The sequence below is a fragment of the Magnolia sinica genome, chromosome 2, assembly GCF_029962835.1.
Source record: "Magnolia sinica isolate HGM2019 chromosome 2, MsV1, whole genome shotgun sequence".
Lineage (NCBI taxonomy): Eukaryota > Viridiplantae > Streptophyta > Magnoliopsida > Magnoliales > Magnoliaceae > Magnolia > Magnolia sinica.
The window spans coordinates 35,574,666-35,597,716 of record NC_080574.1 but is presented as its reverse complement, the minus strand read 5'-3'; the positions used below and the strand labels follow the sequence as shown (position 1 = coordinate 35,597,716).

General features: G+C 37.7%; 1 protein-coding gene across 6 annotated transcripts in view; it reads right to left on the bottom strand.

Moving 5' to 3' along the window:
• Positions 1-386: 386 nt before the first annotated feature.
• Positions 387-23,051, bottom strand: part of LOC131236944 (protein ACCUMULATION AND REPLICATION OF CHLOROPLASTS 3, chloroplastic) — a 57,222-nt gene continuing 34,557 nt past the window's right edge. For 5 of the 6 annotated variants that reach the window (XM_058234490.1, XM_058234493.1, XM_058234488.1 and 2 more), the window contains exons 6-16: positions 16,500-16,612; positions 16,346-16,417; positions 15,785-15,895; positions 12,471-12,652; positions 12,095-12,361; positions 11,918-12,009; positions 11,325-11,725; positions 10,921-11,025; positions 10,664-10,801; positions 2,372-2,538; positions 659-982 (exon numbers count right to left, since the gene is read on the bottom strand). In XM_058234490.1, coding sequence (XP_058090473.1) covers positions 910-982; positions 2,372-2,538; positions 10,664-10,801; positions 10,921-11,025; positions 11,325-11,725; positions 11,918-12,009; positions 12,095-12,361; positions 12,471-12,652; positions 15,785-15,895; positions 16,346-16,417; positions 16,500-16,612 — 1,721 coding nt within the window. In that variant the 3' untranslated portion in view covers positions 659-909. Of the gene's footprint in view, positions 523-658; positions 983-2,371; positions 2,539-10,663; positions 10,802-10,920; positions 11,026-11,324; positions 11,726-11,917; positions 12,010-12,094; positions 12,362-12,470; positions 12,653-15,784; positions 15,896-16,345; positions 16,418-16,499; positions 16,613-23,051 lie in introns of those variants that run through there. The other variant, XM_058234489.1, reaches the window with a different exon arrangement.

The following is a 23,051-nucleotide window of genomic DNA, read 5'->3' as shown; positions in this document are numbered from 1 at the left end:
TAAATACCTACTGTTGAAGCCTCCCTGGGGTCCACCATGATGTTTATATGCTATCTAAACCGTTCATAAGGTCATTCCTATTCGGATGAACTGGAAACACAAAAATACTAGCCTGATCCAAAACTTGTGTTCCCACGAATGTTTCTACAGTGGACTTTCAATCCTCACTGTTTCCTGCCATGCGGCCCACTTGAGCTTTGGATGTCTCATTTTTGGGCTCATGTTTTGAATGAAAGAAGAAAAAATCTCTTGTTTCTCGTGATGAGATTCAAAACCCTAATGGTTTAATGACTCAGGAAATCTCTTTGGTCTGACTCCATTGAGCATGTGTAGAGTGGTTCTGCATGTTTATCCCTTTCTTCTACTGCTATTGCTTATCTTGTTGATTATTGAATTGATTGGAGATGTATTTTGGCATCTAGAGATGGAATCAATCGTCATACTAGTGGCATGTAACTGGATCTTCATCCTTATAATGGACTTCAACCCTCGGCATCATCAGGGTCTTTCCACATAAAGGCCCTGTAGAAGATTCAGATCAATCACCAAAAAGTTTCATCATTTAATGATTATTTGTCGTGTTTGCAGGATTGGTGACAGCTCTGCTGTTTTATTGTACTCTGCTGCATTAAGATGAACTCAAAAAAAAAAAAAAAAAAAAAGGAAAAAGCATATATATTGCAAGTAAATACTTTAAACAAGTAAATCATGTATAAGAATAGGGCGGGGCGGTGAAGATGCTTGGACATGAGTGAATAGAAACTAAAAAGAAAAAGAAAAAGAAGAAGAAAAAAAAGAAGCAATAGGGCTAGAATACAGAAAACCTATACAAAAATATATATCATCAATTTTGTTAAATTATCTGAATTCTTGGAAAGTGGATGTTTCTTGTGATACCTTGACAAAGTTCTATTTGGTCTCTGTTTCTGCATCCAACTTGCTACGGCTTACAAGCACACCCTCATCCCAGATCTCAGCCCACCTGTAAAATAACATTTGAGAGAAAGAAGCAATCAGGGACTGGTAAGAACGTTACCTTGTGCAACAGATAAGAGCAATTTATGTAAATGGTGTCAGCCAGCCTATCTCATGTTCTTGGGTACAGGCAATCAAGGCATCATGTGCATGCACCACCATCTGCTGCATTAGTAACTGGTGTTTGGAAACATACAATCATGCCCATGTGCACTTTTTATGAAACCGACATTAAGGGAGCAGGACATATCTAATCAGTCGCATTCTTGGATTCTCAACTGATTCATAGAGGAGTCATTAATGATGCCTAGAGATGCTTGCCTCTTCTAGTTCCATTCAACACAGAAGCTCTCAGATCCTTATGGACTCCCGTCCATGGAGAGGGGATTCTCAAATGTTGTAGATGAGTATTTTGTGAGAATCCACCTTTGCAGTTCCACGATGTTACTGACTAAATCTATGGCAATTTGAGAAACATTCTTATTTTTAGGCACCCCATGTTCATGGATAGGCACCTTATGCAGCTCTGGTAAGAGCTATATGAAGGATGATTTGCATGTACGTTCCACTCTCCCTCCAAATCTGATGGCAGTCCCTTGTGTTTAACTTTTCCTTCTTTCCTATATTAGTAAAAGATAAATGCACTATTGCTGATAAAAGAAATCATAGTTTCATCTTTTATGCTTAAGTTTTCCTAAATTTCTAATACTTCTTGTTATTCTTTCCTTCGGTTTTCTCTAGAGAGAGAAAGTGACTAAACGAGTTGTCTCCATTTGGTACATTCCTTGGAGGAAGATGACAAACAAAAGTGCAAGAGCCGAAATAGAACAGTTTCACATTTTGGCAATGTGATGTGAAAGCACAGGGAGGTTGTGGGACAGGACAATACTCAGTTTGTATCTAATGCCATGGGATGTGAGTTAAAAAAAAAAGAAACAATTCTCCCATTAAGCAGAAATCCTTCATGCAAAGGCAGTCATGTTAGACCCAATGCAGAGAAAGCAATAAATCCATTATATATATGCTTGTATGTTCGTATGTATATGTATATATGCGTGGATGCAAGTATTTATATGCACATACAAAATCATGACAGCACTACATCTTGAAGATGCCAATTTATTTCTTAAAATTTTTGTGGCAATAATAAATGAAAAGAACAAGCTTTATATATATGATGATGCATGATAGATAACCCGGGCCCAAACCAGGACTTCAATGTTGAAGCCAAAAGTGCCTTCCATTAAGCCACAGACTCAATCCAGGGAACATAGCTTTCAATGTTAGTCCATTGAGTAATATTGAACTCAATACATTACATAAAAGGGCATGATAATAGAAATAAGTATACTACAAAATAGAAAGTACCGTAAGATAGTCAAGTTTATGTATTGACCTTGTTCCATCAATATCTATACATAGGCTATGGCCATGGCGCCATCCATCTTGAAAATTACCAAAAAAGATCTTGCCAAGCTTCGAATAGAATCGTCCTTCACCATTCGCCTTTCCCTTCCAAAAGTTTGCAAACCAACGATCCCCAGTGTGAAAATAGAGCCAACCCTACATGGATATAGTAATATAAGGTTCACTGTAACAGAAAATATTTTCTTTGGAGTACATCATGCATTAGATGTCCACAGGCTGAATATTCACTTATTACATGAAAAGCAAGATAGTGACTGCTTGTATGTCCTTATTTTCATATATGGAAAATGAAACAATTTCTAGTGCTGAATGAAAAGAGAGAAAGGCATAAATGCATTAAAACTAAAAGGCAACTAAAATATTAGTCACATAAACAGAATTGTTTGAAGCATAACATTCCTCATTGACTTGTAAATTCATCCAGGAAAAACCAGCCTCCGCTTCCTTTCCTCCCATATATATTTTTTTTAACACTCGCACACACACCCCACACACTCAAGCTTATTGGAATTTCACCACCTATGGGTACTAGAACCCTTGACCGGGTGTTGAAACTCCTGAGAGTCTACCACCCAAGCAGGAGTAAGGACCCTTTCCTCCCATATTTAAACAAGCCCACACACTACCATGTTTACACCTTGGTGGATAACAGTGCCTGGAAGAGATACACCCGTCCGTCCCTCCCATATTTAAGCAAGCCCCCACACTACCATGTTTACACCTTGGTGGATAACAATGCCCAGAAGAGATGCACCATAGGGTCAGTAATCATGTCAAATATCAATGCCATTCTGAGTCAAATCTGAAATCCTATCCCATTTGACCACATGTAAATAATTGCTAGCCAACCCAACTTCATAATGCATGGTTGGAAGCAATGTCAGCAACATAGATCCGACTGCAAGCTCTTCGCTTCCAACATAGCCGCCTCCTGTTAAAAACAGAATGCTAACATATCTCAACAATATGATCTTCATGGTCATGAAAGACGCCTGTATGCCCTCACAACTTTCATAAAAATTCAACTTGATGAAGCACTAGAGGTAGCACCCCGAGTCTAGGGGACAGCCGGACAGGGGATGTGGAATTAAACAGTCCTAACGTAGATATTGTCTCAATTGAGTTATACTATGTTAGCTCCATGGATAGGTTCTTATCCATTGAATTGAATTGGAAATCCAATATCCAATGAGGTGTTGATGAGGCCAACCAAGGGCACCCACACCCACACACCAATCATATGCAGTTTAAAGCGGTCACTGCCGCAAGAAATGACTCTCAAACACGAACCACCAATCTCAAACTCCAGTCCGCAATGACTTTGCAAACCTGTCATTTTATGAGCCCAAATAATTGCATGCTGCATGCACACTGTATTGGCACAGACCATCCAGGTCTGTTGTCTTTGATAAGCTATCCAGACCATGCTATCTTGGACTAGCTATTATGTTCCTTGTGTGAGCCATGTATGTGGTTCTAGGATTCCAGATCTCAGTTGAAAAATCGAGAAAGTAATGAGAGAGAGAGAGAGAGGAGAGAGAGAGAGAGATCATATTGTGTTGAGAAACGAGGTTAGAAGGGCTTTCTTGTGATACTAGTACTACTGTCTTCTTTGTACTACCGAGTACTGGGTGTTTGTAATTTTTCCAAAGTTGCTTATGATAAGTAATAGGGAGGCTGACACACCTAGGGTTAATCTCTCTAAAACTTCTCATTTTCTCCCTTCCTTCTCTCCTCTTTCATCTCTCTTGCTGGTTATCTTCCCTTTTATTTCTTCTTGGTATCAGAACGCTAGGAAAGCACCTGTGTTCTTTCTACATCGAACGGATGTTTCTTGGGTACCCACTGATGACATCATTATGCCGTATGGGTAATGTCAGCAATATACCATCGGATGGTCATATGAAGAAGAAAAGTATGGTATTTAGAAGAGTGATTTTATAAGAACTATGATGATTTTTTCACGATTTTTGGGTTTTACTTGGATCTTTTTGTGGAATTGCACATTGGTTTGATATGGTTGATCAATTAGCACCTCTAGAAACAAAAATCATTTCATTCCTTTGAGATTTGAGAGTTTTTTTTTTTTTTTGGAGACTAATGATATTTCATTAAAAAGGCCTAAGCCAAAGCTATACAAAGACTCAAAATATACAAATGTACAATCCAAAAACCAAGCAAACTCCCAACACACCACCTAAAGATGGGATTTAGGATTTCTCAGTTCCGCCCACTCCTTTACACTGAGAATCGCCTTCCTGAAATAATCTTTAACACTTCCCTTTCTATTTCTAAAACACCGGTCATTCGTTTCCCACCATAGAGCCCACAGAACTGCTAACATGCTTAGCTTCCACACCCTTTTCCCCGATTTCCCTACTCCCCCATCCTGCCAAGATAATAGGAAGTCCTCTATCGATTTCGGAAACAACCAATCAAACCCTAATAGCCGGAGAAAATAAGTCCAAACCTCCATTGTGAAAATGCAATGGATGAAGGGTGATCTATTGATTCTGCATCTTTGTGGCTCAAAGGACAAACATTAGGGAGAATCATATTCCTCTTCCGCAAGTTATCGATAGTTAGCACTCTACTCCTCCCAACAAGCCAACCAAAGATCGCCACCTTCAAAGGAGCACCTTAACACCATAGCCAAGATGTTGGAGCTAACCATCCCTTTCAGTTATAGATCAATAAAGGGATTTGACTGAAAACAAACCTGAATTTTCTTTTAGCCAATTTATGGAATCTGCCTCTGATAACCTTAGAGAAATCTTCTCTAACATTTGAAGAAGCTGCAAAAGTTCTTCAAACTCTTCATTGACTAGATTCCTTCTAAAGCACGGAGACCAAGTGACTACTTCATCCCTCACCCCAAAACCACTACTAACCTTCATCCCCTCATCCGTAACTAACCCTGCTAATAAAGGGAACCAATTTGAGAGATTTATGATGACATTTGTGAAGGAATGGCGCTGTACACCCTTTCTTGGTCAGATTTTTTATTTAATTTTCTTCCTTTTTAAGCCATTTAAAAAATTCTAGACGGTATTCTTGCTATACTTTGCAGAATATAAGGAGGTGTTTTTTTGCGGGGAGATGTCGACTACCAATGGTTCAGAGGTCACTTCCAATGTTACTGGTGTCACACATTTCATATCACGCATTGGTGTTTATGGTGACAATCCTAGTGTGCAGATCACAATTGTAAAGTTGGACGGCACTAATTCCTTGATTAGTCTCAATTTTCTAAGATGCACATCGACGAGCGAGGAAAATAAGATATATGAATAGCTGAGTAAAGGAACCAACAATTGATGATTGTTCGTATGATGAGTGGGAACAAGAGAATTTAAAGGTGATGTCTTGGCTATTTAACTTTATACAACCTCATATCAGTAGAGGATTCTTGTTCATGCAGACAACCAAAGAAGTTTGGGATAAAGTTGCCAGAACTTGTTCCCGGCTGCAGAATATTGCTCGTATTTATCAGCTATGCTAGGAGTTGTGACTATTCATCAGGGGGAGGAGTTCAACTATTTATTATTTCACTCTTCAGGGTTTATAAGAAGAATTAGATCATTATCAGTTATTACAATGGGATAGTAATGCAGAAAAGGAGAGGCATCAAAAATAGGTCAAACATAATAGAATATTCAATTTCTTAGTTGGTTTGAACTACGAGTGTGAGTTGACCCATGCGCAGATTTTGAGAAGAGATGAGCTTCCATGTAAAGTTAATTCCCTGGTTTAGAGTGACAAAAGTCAAATGAAAGCCGTGTCGTCAATTTATTCCACTAGCGATCATTCAGCTCTTTAGGTCTTTTCTGGTTCCACTGAGGGTGGAAAAGGATCCAATTGGAAGAATAGTGTGCCTACTGAGATGGGTAAATTGAGTTGTGACCATTGTGGGAAAGCCCATCATATACGGGAGACTTGTAAAGATATCCATGGTAGACCAACGAAGTTCAACCGTCCTGGACAACCCCTTTCCTCCAATAGCCTTGTATCTGCCTTTATTCCTCCTTTAGGTACTATATCTTCCACCACATCATATCTGTACACCATTCAGCAGAATGGAGTGGCAGACTGGAAGAATCGTCATCTAGTTGAAGTTACTCAGAGCCTCTTGACAGGTATGCATGTTCCAAGATGTTTTTGGATTGATGCAGTGCTTACAACCACCTATCTTATTAATTGTATGCCAACCAAGGTATTGAAATTAAAGTCTCCATATCAGTTCCTTTGTCTAGATCAACCTTTTTTATATCTCATATCTTTGGGTATGTGTGTTTTATTCATATCTTGGGTACGAATTGGACCAAGTTAGATCCAAAAGCCATTCGGGGTGTATGTCTGGGGTATCCCTCCACACAAAAAAGATAAAAGTGTTTTGATTCTGTCTAAGAAATGTTTCATCACCATGGATGTCACCTCTTTTGAGTTCATGCTTTACTTTTCCCATAATCTTGCATTTCTTCAAGGGGAGCTTTAGGGAGTTGGAAGAGAAGCATCCTTCTCCAGTTTATCCCCTTCATGTTCTTGTTCATTTTAGTCCATCGGTTGTTGTCCTAGTTAATCCAAAGTAGCGTACCAATACTACTATTGATGTAGCCAAAACTTACAGGCGAACGAATTGCAAGTATACACAAGCCAAAAAGGGGTAATCACTAATACGCGGCCACTCGCTAATTCTAATTCCTTGGAACCAGGTAATTTTCTCCTTTGTCTGTTCCTTCTTCCTCTGAGGATAGTGCTTCCATTATCTTACACAAAGGGAAGCATCGGTGTACTTTGCATCCTATATCTAAGTTTGTTTCATATGCAACCTTGTCGTCTTCCTATTATTCTACCTTATCTTTGGTTTCTTCTGTTTCTTTGCATTCTAGATTCCAAGATGGTTTCTTCTATTTCTTTGCCTTTTAGAGTCCAAGAGGTGATCTCTAATCCAAACTAGTGTGAGGCTATCATGGACAAAATGAGAGCATTAATAAAGAATGGCACATGAGAATTGGCAGATTTACCCAAAGGAGTCAGTGGGTTGCAAATAGGTCTTCACGGTAAACCATAAGGCAGATGAGTCTATTGAAAAGCATAAAGTCAAACTTGCTGCCAAGGGGTACACTCGGACATATAGGATTGACTACAAGGAAAAATTTGCACCTGTAGCCAAGATGAATTTCATACGGGTTCCACTATCTCCTACAAATAATTTTTCTTAGTAGTTACATCAATTGGATGTGATAAATAAAGCGATGCATCAAAGGTTCGCTCGCAAGCTGCTCTTTCTCTTCTTCTTCTTTTTTTTTTTTGTTAGCTTGTTAGTACACACCCCATTGTTAGTGCACCCCACTGTTAGCCACACCCAACTTGAGAATCGATACCAAGGCCGTAGTGTTGAAACAAGGGCTGCTCTTTCTCTTACTCAACTTAATATAGGCTACGTCGTAAGTGTGATGAGTCAATTTATGTAGGCTTCACGAATTCCTCACTTGGAGGTGGTTGATAGAATCCTGAGGTATTTAAAGACATCTTCTAGGAAGGGTTTTTTTGCTTACCAATCATAGCCATCTACACATTGAGGCTTACATAGATGCAGATTGGGCTGGTGGTGTAGATGAGAGACAGTTAACTACATGATATTATACTTTTGTAGGAGGAAATTTGGTCACTTGGAGAAGCAAAAAACAAAATGTGGTGACTAAGTCTAGCACTGAAGCAAAATACAAGGATGGCAAGTGTAGCAGAGTTATGATGGCTGAGAATTTTGTTGCGTGACTTGGGAATTAAGGTGGGGGCACCTATGAAGTTGTTTCATACAAGGCAGCCATTAGTATATCACAAATCCAATTCAGTATGATCGTACCAATAATATTAAAATTGTTAGGCACTTCATTCATGAAAAAGTTCTCTCTCAAGGTCTCTATTTACCATTTTGTAACAATTGAGAATCAACTAACTTACATTGTCACTAAGGGAGTTACTAAGACAACTAGAATATGGTCTTAGCAAGCTGAGCATGATAGATATTTATGCTCAGCTTGAGGGAGAGTGCTGAGAAATGAGGTTAGAAGGGCTTTCTTGTAATATTAGTACTAATAAGGTCTTCTTTGTAATATGAGTATTAGTAGGGTATTATTTGTAATTTTCCAAAGTTGATCATGATCTCTCTCTCTCTCTCTCTCTCTCTCTCTCTCTCTCTCTCTCTTGCCAATTCTCTTCATTTATTTCTTCTTATTGTAACATTATACTTAGGGTCATTTGTATGCAGGGAAAGTTATATTGGTGTTAGGATATCTAGGTCATGTCTTAGATGGGCTATCTAGACCATGTTGTCTTGGACTAGCTGTTATGTTACTTGTGTGCCAAACACTCTAGAATAAGTAGAAAAAATGGATTGTAGCACATATGTGGAACTTAATGGAACACGAATTGGGTAATGCCCCTACCTGAAATGAGCTCCCTTTGCCCCTAACGTGGCAAGATTTGATTGGACAACAAGCTGCTGTTAGAAATGGGCCGGGTTGGCAGTACCCAATCCATGTTCAACTTAATATGGATAGTGGCATATGTAGCATTTATAGCCCATGGGCCAAGGTGTTCCATAACAGTAACGGTTACAGCCACCACTGTTGCCGTCATGATACGGGCTATAATGGCCCTCGTATTGGCCATTATGGCTCTCTTTTAAAAAAAAAACTGTTACAAGACCATTATGACCCTTTTTTTTTGTGACAGTCATTTTGACCCCGTAATGTGTAACGGTTATGACTGTTGTTGTTACGTAACTGATTTGGGATATCATCACATGTGCACATTGACACATGTGGCACATGCTGGGTGCTTGAAGATCAATGGTGGCACATGTGCCACATGCAACACTTGAACTTAGACAGTCATACATGTGGCAAATTTGGCACATGCAATGCATGAAACATTGCGTTCCCATATGCACCAAAACAGGGCTAAGCTATCATCGTTATTATTCTAAGTTTTTAGCAAAGACATGATAGACTTGCTAACAGTCAAATTTTGATGACAAATTGTCCTTACTTCCCTAGGTGCAGTGCAAAAATGGGTTTGACAAACCCAGGACAAGTTGTCTGTCCCAAACAACTTGTACCAACAAAACTTTGCTAGAATCTAAACAGCCCCTTAATAGCGATAAATTGGTTTCATACATGTTACATAACTTTCATGTGTCTTTTTCACTCATAGCATAGTGCAACATTTCATGTCTCTATTCACAAACACAATACGGCATGACTTCACCATTTATTTTTTTTGCCGACTCGGCCTATTGTTTTTACTTGCCTAAGTCATTGAGCCCCGAAATATCTCGAAGAAACTCACCAAAGGCATATTGATTGCATCCTCAACATGCCTACCCTTTCTTGATTTGGCGTGGCATGAAAATATGGTCGACTTAAGTGAGTTGCGGATCGACTAGCCAACTTGGCCAACCTTGTTTTTTTAATGTAAAATGCGATAGATATTTTAGCTGTAAAGAGGCGGCAGATATTCCAATTAGGAGGTAAAACAAGATAAAGAAATGGTTGTTATGGATGCTGTGATTCAAATAAAATTTTGAATTCTAATGTAATGCCTTGAGCCCATTTTTAGAAAACATAGTAAATTTAAAATGACAATGTATCAATTTTAATAAATTATTGTAAAAAAATTAGCAATTATCAAAAATTTCTCAAGCTGGTGCAAATATCAAATGAGTCAACCAGTTCTAGGTCCTTTCACCATTTTTCCAACCCACCCAATCTCAATAATAGCATTCACTCATGATGTCTAAACATGGATAAAGTACTGGTTCATGCCCAACTCTGGTGGGTGCCAAGTCCAACTCATATGCCAAAACTGCAACGGCTCGGACATGTCGCACCAATATGGCAGCACTATATCTGCTCCAAAATATAGTCGTAGGACATGCCAAGGAATTAGCAACTTAAAGAATGTTATCTTTCTGCAGAAGTACTCCAAAAAATGAAGAAAAACAAAATATCTGGCAAAATTTTAAGCACAAGCCTTTCAAAATCATGGGAGAACCTGCACTAGTCAAGATACCCAGAATCAGAAGTGAAATGCGCATGCAGGTAATTGGGATATCCATCACAAGTAGCTGCCAAGATGAGATAGACATGCACCATTCTAGGCATTAGGCATCTATTATTGAGCCCTTATTTAATAAGGTCAGTATTTCATGACAGAATAAATACCAAAATTCAATTACAGATAAAGAAAAACATACCTTTCCATGCATAAGGTCATCTCTCCAAGATCCCTGGAACACATCCCCATTACTGTAGTAGAATGTACCTAAACCTGATCGCTTACCGTACCGCCACATACCATCGTAGAAGCTTCCACCCGTGAGAGTTAGACGGCCCTGTGGCATGAAATGATCAATTTAGCATTAGAATGGGACAGAACTGTTCTAAGTGTGTTGTCCACCAAAACCATGCTGGTCTCTAAAAAGGTAAAAATTTTCTTTACTGCCATTTGTACCTTTCCCTCTGGAAGACCTCCTTGGCAACGTCCCCTATAAATTCCCCCCCTATATTGCATTTCCATTATAGGACTCCACTTTTTCTGTGGATCTCTTTCAGCTTCCTGTATGGAAAATTATCATTAGAATGCAACTTCCTGCTAATGAGCAAATTTTCTAGCTGGAAATGTGTGCATGGGCCGATTGCTCTGCACAGTGGTTCAAGTGAAAACAAGCAAGCAAAATAAATAAATAAATAAATAATAATAACAATAATTAATAATAATAATAATAATAATAATAATAATAATCTGACTTTAATAATTGGTAACAATTTCCATTAGAATACATACAACAACACATTATAAGATGATGAGTGCACCTCAAGTGCTGTCAGAAGGCTATTCCAAGAAATGAAATTTACCAGCATGGATGCTGCACGGACAGAAAGCAATCCTTGTTTCCTAGACAAATCTGCATGTTTTCCTTTTAGAACAGTGGATGCTGCATCATAAATATCCATTACCGTCTCAAAACCCATATCAGTCAACAGATCCTGCGGAGGCACATTTGGACTGCCCAAAGGTTCTCCTTCCATATCATTCAGCATCTTCATCTCTGCAGGCTGAGGACTTGATGATTGGGGACCATCTGTGGTCTGCTCAGAGGGTTTCACACCAACTGGAAGAGTGTAAACATTTGATTTGTCAATGTTGGCAGTAGCTCCAAATGCAGCTGCCCGTTCTTTTGCCCATTTTTCTGCAATGCGGAACCCTGGCCCAATGTTCCAGTTATTGAGTGGCTCCCTTTGAAAAGCATGTTCTCCTGGACAATGCACCAATTAGAGATTACTCAAAGTGCATTTGTTTAGCAACATTGATGGAAGATGAACCATAAATAAACTGTTAGCAATTCAGATATGCAATTCACTGGTAAAGCCACCAATGCAAGTTCATTTGTAAATGACAAACTCAAGTTTAAAGGCACACAGCATTGAAAGTTCCACATAACATATACCTTCATTAGGTGGAAGATGAAGAGGGGAAACAGGCTCAGGACTGGCCACTGAATCTCCGACTGCAGTTCTTTTATCTCTACTATCAGACGTTCTACAACAACATAATTTAGCTTACGTTTCTCACTCCATTGGTAGATGCTTTTAAAGCTAAGCAAGACAGGACCAAATGAACACACCTCGAAGGATAGATTTCATCGTAACTGTTGTTGGACAGTGTTTCCAATTCTTCAGAGTATGCATCAAGATTTTCATCAGACCCATCAAGAATGTCCCTACCAGTTGATGAGTTCAAGACCTGTTGAGGGCATAGATCTCCAACCAACTGTGCTGATAGATTGCTTTTAGATTCTTGGTCTCTCCCCAAAAATGAGAAAAGAAAAGGGAAACGCGAAGCCAGACCAGATAAAAAACTCTTCTTCGGAGGAACCTTTTGCTTGTTGCAGCTGGCAATCACAGAAAACTTCAATCTCAAAGACTGCATGATAAAGTTCACATTCAACCACTAATCAATAGCTAAGAAAAAAGCTTAATGAGTTTTAGTGAGGCTCTTACCCTAATACTAAAAGTGTTGTAACTATTAAATTTGGCTCGATATTAGGTTCATGAATGCTAGAAAAAATGATATCCTTGGTGCACTCAGTTGTTTGACGGAAGGCATGCATGAAGGATTGTAGATCGCTTTTGTCCATGACAATGCCACTTGCGACATTGCATATAACTATGCCATCTAAGTCCTGTCCGACAGATGTCATTAGCAAGGGGCAGTCCAGACACATAAATCATTGCGCTAAATAAACAGCTGTGTATTGCAAGTCCTTGGAAACAGAATGTGCGGCCAATATGAGTGAAACTACAGTTTTTTTATTATTATATAAACATATGAATGAGTAATGAACTTCTAAAGGGGAAAAAGACAACACCCACCACAAAAGATATATATGTCCGTTTGGGGGAGACATCATTTCTCAATACACGCATAACTTTTTTTTTCCTCCAACATTAACTTTTATTAATAGATAATAATAGCACATTCTCCATAAAGATTATGAATAATAGAAGAGAAGAAAAGATAAAAACCAAAAAACAAAAAAAGGGCATCATAAACAGGCAAAGGGATATGTTCCTTCTGTCCAGGATAGATCTTTGCCTAACAAACCCCACTACACAAAATTCCACTCTATATTAATAACAACTTTTCGACTGTGATCATTTTGTCATCACGCACCCTTCTATTCCTCTCCTTCCAAGGGTTCCGCATGATAGCCACAAGAAGCAATTTCCACATCTGACATTTCATTGAAAGCTCATGCTGACCACCCCTCATATAACTCAGAAATTAATTTCAATACTTCCCGAAGAAGAATGCCCACACTGACCTTGCAACTCCAAAATTCAAAATTGATGATCTATATTCACCTAGCCACACCAACACATCAAATGCATTTGGAAATGTTTGCTTTCTACTCTGGAGAGAATCTTACATTGAAATGGTTTTTTTTTTTCCAGAAGTACCAGTGGCCTTTTCTTTGGGTAGAACTCAAGCTCTCCCCAATTCTACATGTCGACTTCTTGGGTTAAAACGGCTTTAGATGAGAACTTACCCAATGGCCATTGGATCCAAACACTTTCTTCCCTAACTTTTTCTTTTTTGTTTACTTTTTTTTTTTTTTGAAAACATCTTTCTTTCTTCTTTCATCTGGAATTATGTTGGCCTCCTCCAATGATGACATCAATCACTCACCGTTTTGTCGTGTGCAATCACATATGCACATATCCATATGCAAATCGCATATGCGATCGCATGTGGCATATGCGAAAATATGCGATGTATGCGATCGCATATTGGCCATGGCACATCAAATTTTTTTAAAAATTTTTTATTTGCAAAAAACAACATTTTGCCTATAAGAAGGCTTCCAAATCTCCTCCATTTGCAATATTCTCACTCAAAAACTCTCTTACTCTCTTCTTCTCTTACATTTCTTAAATACAAATACAAATTCAAACTCTCTCTCTCTCTCTCTCTCTCTCTCTCTCTCTCTCTCTCTCTCTCTCTCTCTCTTGTATTTCCTATTTCCAAGTGATCTTAATCTCTCTCTCTCTCCTACATTCCCTCTGTCTTCGAAGTTGGAAGATCAAGATTCTAGCACTTTCAAGTTTCAAGGAAGATATCTTGTTGATTTTCTACAATAATAAATAAATAGCTTGTTGATTTTGTTGTTACTTCTTGTTAACTATATTGTTGAATGTCAATGACTTGATGTATAATTGATCTTATCTCTCTCAAATGTATTTTAAATGTGTAAAATTAGAAAAGTTCCCCTTAGTTTCTTATTTTTTTTACCTTTTTTTTTTTTGAAATTTTCCCTATTACACACACACACACACACACACACACACACACACACATGATCGCATATGTGATTCGACAACATTGATCACTCAAATAAGGGAATTCAAAATCCCCTAAATTTCTTTTAAATCCCACATTGCATACCACCTTCCCCTCTAGGATATCACAAGTCCTTACAAAAACATTCTTTCAAGGGATCAGTGAATATTGTCTTGGAAATCAATGTGGCAATGAGCTCTCCCCAAGCATAAGTCATCCCACAGTCTGATTCTTCCCTTGGTTGCACGGTCCTTTGAACAAAGAGCTGCTCCCACTTTGGACTCATGCTCCTGCTCCCTAGTTGTTCATGCTTGCTAACATTTTGAAATTGACACTTCTCCATTCCCGCACCCGAATCTGTTACAGCTCCACACCTCATCCAGTTATAACTCTTCCTGCTTCGCCAGCTTTGAATCTTACTCCTGCAATTTTTTGGTCAACTCCCTTTCAACTAGAACACTGAACTGATGAACCTCATCATTTTTTTTTTTCTTTTTGGTTGGTAAGATTGTTAAGAAGACCAAGAAAAGAAACACCTGCAGGAGGCGAACCTCCTCAAAAATATAAAGCCATCCGATCACTTCGCTCCACACTTCTACATTTTATACTGATCTGATGGACACCAGTATGGGTTAACTGTTTGTTCCTCTCTCACTCTCTCAAAACATTTTATAATTTGAGAACTTTCACAATAACACATAAATTACGTATACATATATAACTATGGTTTTGCTATGTGCCCAAACCTTTTAAATGGCACACGGGGTGACCTATTGTCGATCCAAACCATTCATTCATACAAATAGGAGCAAGTGATGGTTCAAAAATCATGCCAATCGGGTGATCCTAACCTTCCAATCAATAGCAAGAAAATGAACGGTCAGGATTGAACAGAGAAACCACATAGGTCCAATCATTATTTTGAAACATCTACTTAGATAGATCCCACTTTATGATTCTAAACATGTGAATTATGGCTAATAAACAATAGACAGTTGTAACAAATTGGCTCCATTCATTAGGATCATCCAAACGGTGTGATTCTTGCACCAGGGCTTGCTCCTCACTGTATGAATGAATGAATGGTTCATATTGACGATAAGTCACCCATGTGACATTTAAAAGGTTTGGGGACGTTAGCAAAACCCTATAATTTTAAAATGTTTGAGTTTTCCATTTCAAAAAAATAAAATGTTTTGAGTTTTCAGTATGGAGTGTGCAACTAGGCCATCCACACCTGGTTACAGGGAATGTAGCAGCATGCATGTTATTCTGATACATTCTAAATATGTACAGGAAAACATATTGACTGTTGGTGCTTCCTTTCAATATATAATACTGGCGCGTGCGTGCATGCACACGCGCAGGCACACACACACAATGCATTTAGCACGTAAATGACAAACAAGTAGAAAATTGAAAGAAACCAACTGTTCAGAAAGGATAAAATAATATGATCATCAAGTATCCAAACCTTCAAGCCACCACTTAGAAAAGGACAATCAAAGACAGCTCGTGCAATTGATGATTTAATGTTGAAACCAGCTCCAAATCCAACTTTTGCTTCTCTGTAGCTTCCCAAAAGCTGCAAACAATAGTGTGAACCTTCATAATGGGTAAGAATGATACACTAATAGTTGTCAGGAAAAGAAAACATCTACAACATAATGAAAGATCAATATGGTGTAAAGAATAATCAGGAAATAGATATTTGGGATTCTTTTCAATGCCTAGAGGAAGTTCTATATTCAGAAAATATAATACTTGTTGAATTGCGCTACAGATGAAACAGAAACATACTATTAGAGTACTCCAATTTTCCAATATCACTTTAGAAAGTGACTTTTACTTTGTATGTAACTTATATTTTTTAGACATTATCCTCACTTTACGAGTCACTTTATACACTTTGTTGATCACTTCTATATTTTAGAGGTGACCATCACTTTCTGGTCACTTTGTTATATACTTAGACGTCAAAATATGAGTCGGTGAAATTCAAGCAAAGGAAGTAGACGATGGTCAGAAAACTTACTGTTAAAACTTCAGGAAGTTTGACTTCCTTAAATTTATCATGTGGTGCATCAAGAAATTTTGGGTGCATATCCTGCAAATTTTGCAGATATAAGATATCTATGTAAAGGATTTACAAGTTTGAGAGTGCAAACGTACCAGACAAGCCAACTTACAGATATGAGAACAGAAATAGCATTGATGGCCAACAAAACTACATTACTGGCAGTTCTTGAAGCCTCAGCTAGAGTTACCACTTCCTTCTTAAGTAAAGCATCAGTGTCCACCACTGCCAGTTACAAAAACAAAAACAAAGCAGAAGAAAAAAAAAAAAAAGAAGAAGGAGAAGAAGAAGAAGAAGAAGATGTTACTTATGAACTAGAAATTCATCTTTAAAATAGTTTCAGAAAAAAAAAAAAAAAGAAAAAGAAAAAAAAGAATGTAACTTCCTCTACTGAGCAGTAATCACAAAAAGGATGGAAAAGGCTTTGGTTTTGGGACAAGAATATCTAGATAATCGAATATGTAATCATGAGTGGTATCCTTATCTTCTAGAATGTTGTCTAATCTTGCAAAGTATGATACTGGACTTATTATTTATAACTAGTAGGTATGGCATGTACAGCACATGTGGAGAGAGGAGGGGAGGGAGAAAAATCAAAAGGAAAAGTGTGGGCCACACATAGAAAGAAAAAAGAGAGAACAACACCCTAGATCGTTCCAATGGTGGCCATCCCAATCCCATTATTTCCTGAGTTATGGTCTAGTTGACTCTTTAATCTCTCTCATTTTTGGGCTATGTCCTAACATGAGCTGAGGCAACTTATTTATGTCAGGCATGTCACACAGTCATCATGGTCAGGTTCACAAAGGCCTCTCTTGCATGGGCTCCCTAATAATTCTTGTTGGTGCAGGCTACTACACAAAGGAGATGTGGTAGAGCGCTACTTTCATGAAAGTCTTGAAAGGACAAAACTGCCCTCCGTTAGAAGATATAGAGACATACCATTTTCCTTCTAAAATCAAAAGTTCACGCTGAATTTTGTTACTAATTGTGTGCATAAAGTTGTCCAAGACTACTCTCATTATATATAGCAGAGACAACAAAGTGTCAGTCATTGGACTAAAAGCTCATTTTCTTGCCCTAATCTCTCTCTCCCTTCTTCCTCCCACATTCTTCTTCTCATTTCTCTTAATTCTTTCATCTTTATTTAGACATCCGTGTGTGGGCCTGTTGGCCCTTTGGGTTATGGGCCTTTGGTCCTCGGATTATTTATCTTTAATAAGTAATTTATATTTTTCTCTTTTGCCCTCTTTTCTTTCTTTAAGTGCTAAGGGCATATTTGTAATTGCACATCTCCTCATATTATAAGTAAGGGTTGGATGTCCAGCCCTATAGTGCTTTTTCTTCCTTCGCAAATTGATTTCTTCTCTGACATGGTATCATTGTAATGAAAGCTTGAAGATTGCCAAGATTTGTGAAGACTATCAAGCATTGTTATTTGTAAGATCCCTTTTTCTTTTTGTGGACTGGCTTGGATTTTTTTTATTTTTTTTTTAGGGCTTTGCTTTGTAAGGCCCTGCTAGTTATTCTTCTTCTATTTGTTAGAGATTTACAATGAATTCATCTTCCACATTTGAGATTGTTGATCCCATCAACTCCAAAATGGAGAAGTTATTTATTTTGAGAATCCCAGGTTACAGATTGCAGTACATACACTTAAGCTCGGCAATTATCTTCAATGGTCAAAAGCTATGAGATGTTTGTTGGAGGAAAACAAAAGTTGGGATATATAGATGCCAATATATCAGAACCACTTAGAACTGATCCAACAAATGGTGAATGGAAATCAAACAATTTGTTGGTTGTCCTGGCTCTTAAATTCTATGAACCAGATGTTAGTGAAGGTTTTATTTTGCTATTCGCTGCACGTGAGATTTGGCTGACGGCTTGTGAATTGTATGCTGATCAGAACAATATTGTCCTCATCGCAGACTATGTAGTGCAGTGTAGCTACAACGCTATGTAGTGTATGCAAATAGCGTAAATCCTTTGCAGCATACGCTACAGCTATGTAGTGTGTAGCATAAGTAGTGTATGCTACAATCTATATTATTTCTATGAGTTCTCTTTAACTATAGTTTTCATGTAAAATGATGGTGACCCATTCTTATCATAAACGGTGTAAAATTCACACTTCAATGTAACTTAAAAGTTAACTTAAAACAAAAGGCTTTCAAAAGAGGGTTTTCGAAAACCTCTCTTTCTAAACTCTAAGTTGACGCAAGCACCCCTCCCCCTTAATCCCTCTCTTTGATTCCCTTGATCCACAAAGCCATTGAAAGAAGATTTTGGCCGATTAATTGACCCTAAAAGAAAGTCCATTTGTTGTATTTTCAAGATCATCGGAGCTCGAACAAAGGAGAAAAATCAAATTTCCCCCTTTTCACATCCATGCAGCTACGAGGCTCAAAATTCCTTTTTTTTTTTTTTTTTCGAATCTCCTCTCAAGCTTGATAGAGGTATGTTCTTGCCCCTTAATATTTGCTATTAAGTTCTTTTTCATTTCAACTGAAGATCTATCGTTTCTTTCGGGATTTTTTTTCCATTTTAGGTTATCGGTTACTATGCAATGTAGTAGGATAGGGGTTGCTTTTTTTTAGGGGCCTGCTATGGTGTGTGTGTATAGCATGTTTCCATGCAATGCTTTAGGACAGAGGTTGTCATGCATTGTTTTTTTTTTTTTTTTTTGGTTCTTTGTTCTTTCATTTTTTTAGATGGCCCATTGTAGTGTATGTATGGCATGCATGCAACCCATAATTAATAACTTGTTTGAACATGTTTATACTCGAAAAAGTGAATGTTTTTTTAGGCATTTTTATATTTTTTTTCTTACCATTTATCATATTTTTAAATTACAAAATAAAGGTATCGTGTAGCTTACGCTACACACTATAGAGAGCTCAACACTATGCAAAACACTACCGCTATTTAAAACACTGATATTTATTAAGAGATTAGTCATTGAGACAAGGGGAGAGACCAGTGTGTGGTTATTATGCCAAGATGAATGGTCTGTGGTAGGAACTGTCTTTCTTGGATGATCTTCAATTTGTACGTTCCGCAGATGCAAAGGCATATAAAAATATGTTGAGAAAAAAATTATTTTTGAATTATTGGCAGGTATCAATCCAAAATTTGAACCTATTCGCGCTTATATTCTTGGTTCACCCTCTTTACTGTACTTTATAGTGTATACGCCTTACCGTTATGTGATGAGAAGAGTCAGATTGCTATGGAATCATTTATGGTTGAGAAATCTACCCTCATGATAGGATTCAAAATTTTTGATAATGCTGGTGCTTGTCATGGTAGAAGCACAAGAAGAGAAGGTCATGATGGTGGTCGAGGTTGTGGTTGTGGCATGGATTGATTGCATACTCATTGTAGTAGATATGGACATACTGTTGATTATTGTTAGATCCTTCATGGTTGACCTCAGGGCTGAGCAACCAATTATGCAACTTCGGATGGCAATGATTTACAAGATAATGTTGGGGACATGATACCTTATGCAACTTCAATTGTGGTTCCATGAGTTGGTGATGTGGTCCATCTCTCAAAAAGTGAGTATGAAGCCTTGATAAGGGACGACACTCAGAATAAGATCTCTTTGTCTTCTTCCTTAGCTCAGACAATTAATATTGACACTACTCTTGGCACTACTTCTGCATCAAGTCCTTGGCACTTTTTTTTTTTTTTTTTTTTTTTAATGATGCTTCTCGTATGACGTGGATTTATTTAATGAAAATTAGAGATAAGGTTAGCTCCATTTTTAAAGTGTTTCATATTTGGGTTAAAAATCAATTCAATATGAATATTGGTACTCTTCGTATAGATAATACAAATGAATATCTTTCCCATACTATGATATTTTACCTTCAGGAGCACGATATTAATTCTCCAACTTATGTATATACCCCACAACATAATGGAACTACTAAAAGGAAAATTAGACTTTTTCTAGAACTTGCACGTGCTCTTTTTATTGGTATGTCTGTTTCTAAATCTTTTTATGTCAAATGTTGTTCTTACTAGTTATTTGATTAATCATCTACCTACTAAGGTTCTTGCTAGGCAATCACTCATTAATATTTTTTGGAATTTTAACCTATATCAAAATTCCATTGTGTCTTTGGGTGTGTTTGTTTTGTCTATAATACTGATCCTCGTAGAAATAAATTGTCAAATCGGACTGTCAAATGTATTTTCTTGGGATATTCATCTTCACAAAAAAAGATAAGTGTTTTGATCCGATCACTAAAAAGCATGTCTCTATGGATGTTATATTTTTTGAAGAAGCTTCATACTTTTCTATTAGACAAGAGGAGCACAATTTTATGGTTCTTTCAGTTCCTATCCTTGAGTACGATCAGATATTATAAGGTTTTTCAAAACCTAATAATGTTAGAGATAAGGTTGTTTTTTATTCCACTAAATTAAACTTGAAGGTATATGAAAGAAAGAATATTCATACTCCAATTCTCCCTTAAGACACCATGAAGCACGCTTCTTTGGTGACAGGTCTTGATAGTGTTCCTACTAGTTTGATTATTTATACCAATCAATATTGATGCCGATCCAACACATAAGAAAAGGAAAAAAGGACACAAGCAAGAAGTAGAGAGAATGAAGATTGCTTTGATTAAAAATGGATGTGACAATACACTACAAATGCCTTGAGGAATCACACAAGCAAGAAGTCCCAATCTTTTTAAGGATAGGGCATGGCTCGATCATTTTGTTTTTCAAAATGTGATAACTACCCGTTGGAAATCGTTCTTTCAACAAGTATGCCATACCCAAATCTCTTTGTTTGAATTCCAAGTGACAGCAATGAACATCAATGGATTCTCTATACCGAGCATTTGCAATTTTTAGGTTGGCATGAACTTGTTCTTAGACCTCTTGGATATGGCTAACAAGTTTGTCGGCTTCCATGCTACACTTTCCCGGGTTAGGAATTGATACCCGGTCCAAGATATGATTCGTGTTTCTTCCGTAAACCACTTCAAATGGAGTCTTTTGAGTAGATCAAGACTTAAGAGTTGTTATAGGCGAATTCGGCTTGAGGCAATACAAAATCCATTGTTGTAGGAGGTCACTCGTCAAGCATCGTAGTAGATCACCAAGAGATCGGTTGACAATTTTAGTTTGGCCTTGGCTTGTGGATGATAGGCACTTGAAAATTAGATTTGAGTACCCAAATGTTTTCAAGAAGTTCACTAAAAGTGACTCACAAACCGTGTCTCGATCGGAGGTGATGATTCTTGAAACACAATGGAGTCGATCATTTTTTTTTTCAAATTGGCAAGGAGATAGTCGACCCCACTCCCCTGGGCAGCAGCTACATCAGTCTTCCCCTCATCAAAAGAACTCATCCTTGAGTTCGACTTGGAGATCCTCTTCCACAACTCTTTATTAAGATTTTATAGCTCCTCTCCATTAATCTAAGTATCTTTGGAATTTGGCTTACTTCCATCAGACAAGATATTGAGTATAGGTTCCTCACCTTGTACTAATGAACTGTACATCAATGATATCAATAATTTCATATGAGATAATTGAAGAATGCATGCCCAAATCTTGGTGGAGATTGATTTTGATCACCATGGTATGGATAAAGGTCAACGATGTTGAAAATGGGACTAATCCCCATTCTTTCGAGTAGTTCGAGTTAATGAGCATTTGTCCCGATCTTTTTAATGATACAACATGGGCTGATCATTTTGCTTTTCAAATTGTGATAACTACCCGTTGGAAATCATTCTTTCAACAAGTATGCCATACCCAATTCTCTTTGTTTATGAACATCAATGGATTCTCCGTACTGAGCATTTGCAATTTTTAGGTTGGCTTGAACTTGTTCTTAGACCTCTTGGATATGGCTAACAAGTTTGTCGGCTTCCATGCTACTCTTTCCCGGGTTAGGAATTGATACCCAATCCAAGATAGGATTCGGGTTTCTTCCATAAATGACTTCAAATGGAGTCTTTTGAGTAGATCAACACTTAAGAGTTGTTATAGGCGAATTCAGCTTGAGGCAATACAAAATCCATTGTTGTAGGTGGTCACTTGCCAAGCATCGTTGTAGATCACCAAGAGATCGGTTGGTGCTTTTAGATTGGCCTTGGTTTGTGGATGATAGGCACTTGAAAATTAGAGTTGAGTACCCATATGTTTTCACAAAGTTCACTAAAAGTGGCTCATGAACCGTGTCTCGATCAAAGGTGATGATTCTTGAAACACAATGGAGTCAAGCGATCTCTTTACAGAAGATGTGAGCAATGTGAAAGGCATCAATAGCATTCTTGCATGGAAGGGATACAATGTGTCATTTTAGAGAAGCATTCGACTACAACAAAGATAAAATCATAGCCTCGTTGTGTTCTTGACAACCCCAGCACAAAATCAATACTAATGTCTTCCCATAGATAAGTTGGTATAGGCAAAGATTGATACTAGTCATTATTTTATTGCCTACCCTTACCTCTTTAACATGTCATGCATTTTTTAACAAACCGCTCTACATCATGATTCAATTGAGGGCAATAATAACAGTCACGAACCATAACAATGGTTTTATCTACCAAAATGGCCCCCTAAGCCACCACATATAGCTCGATGATGACTTGGATGGTAGGGATCCTTCAGGAAGGCACAATTG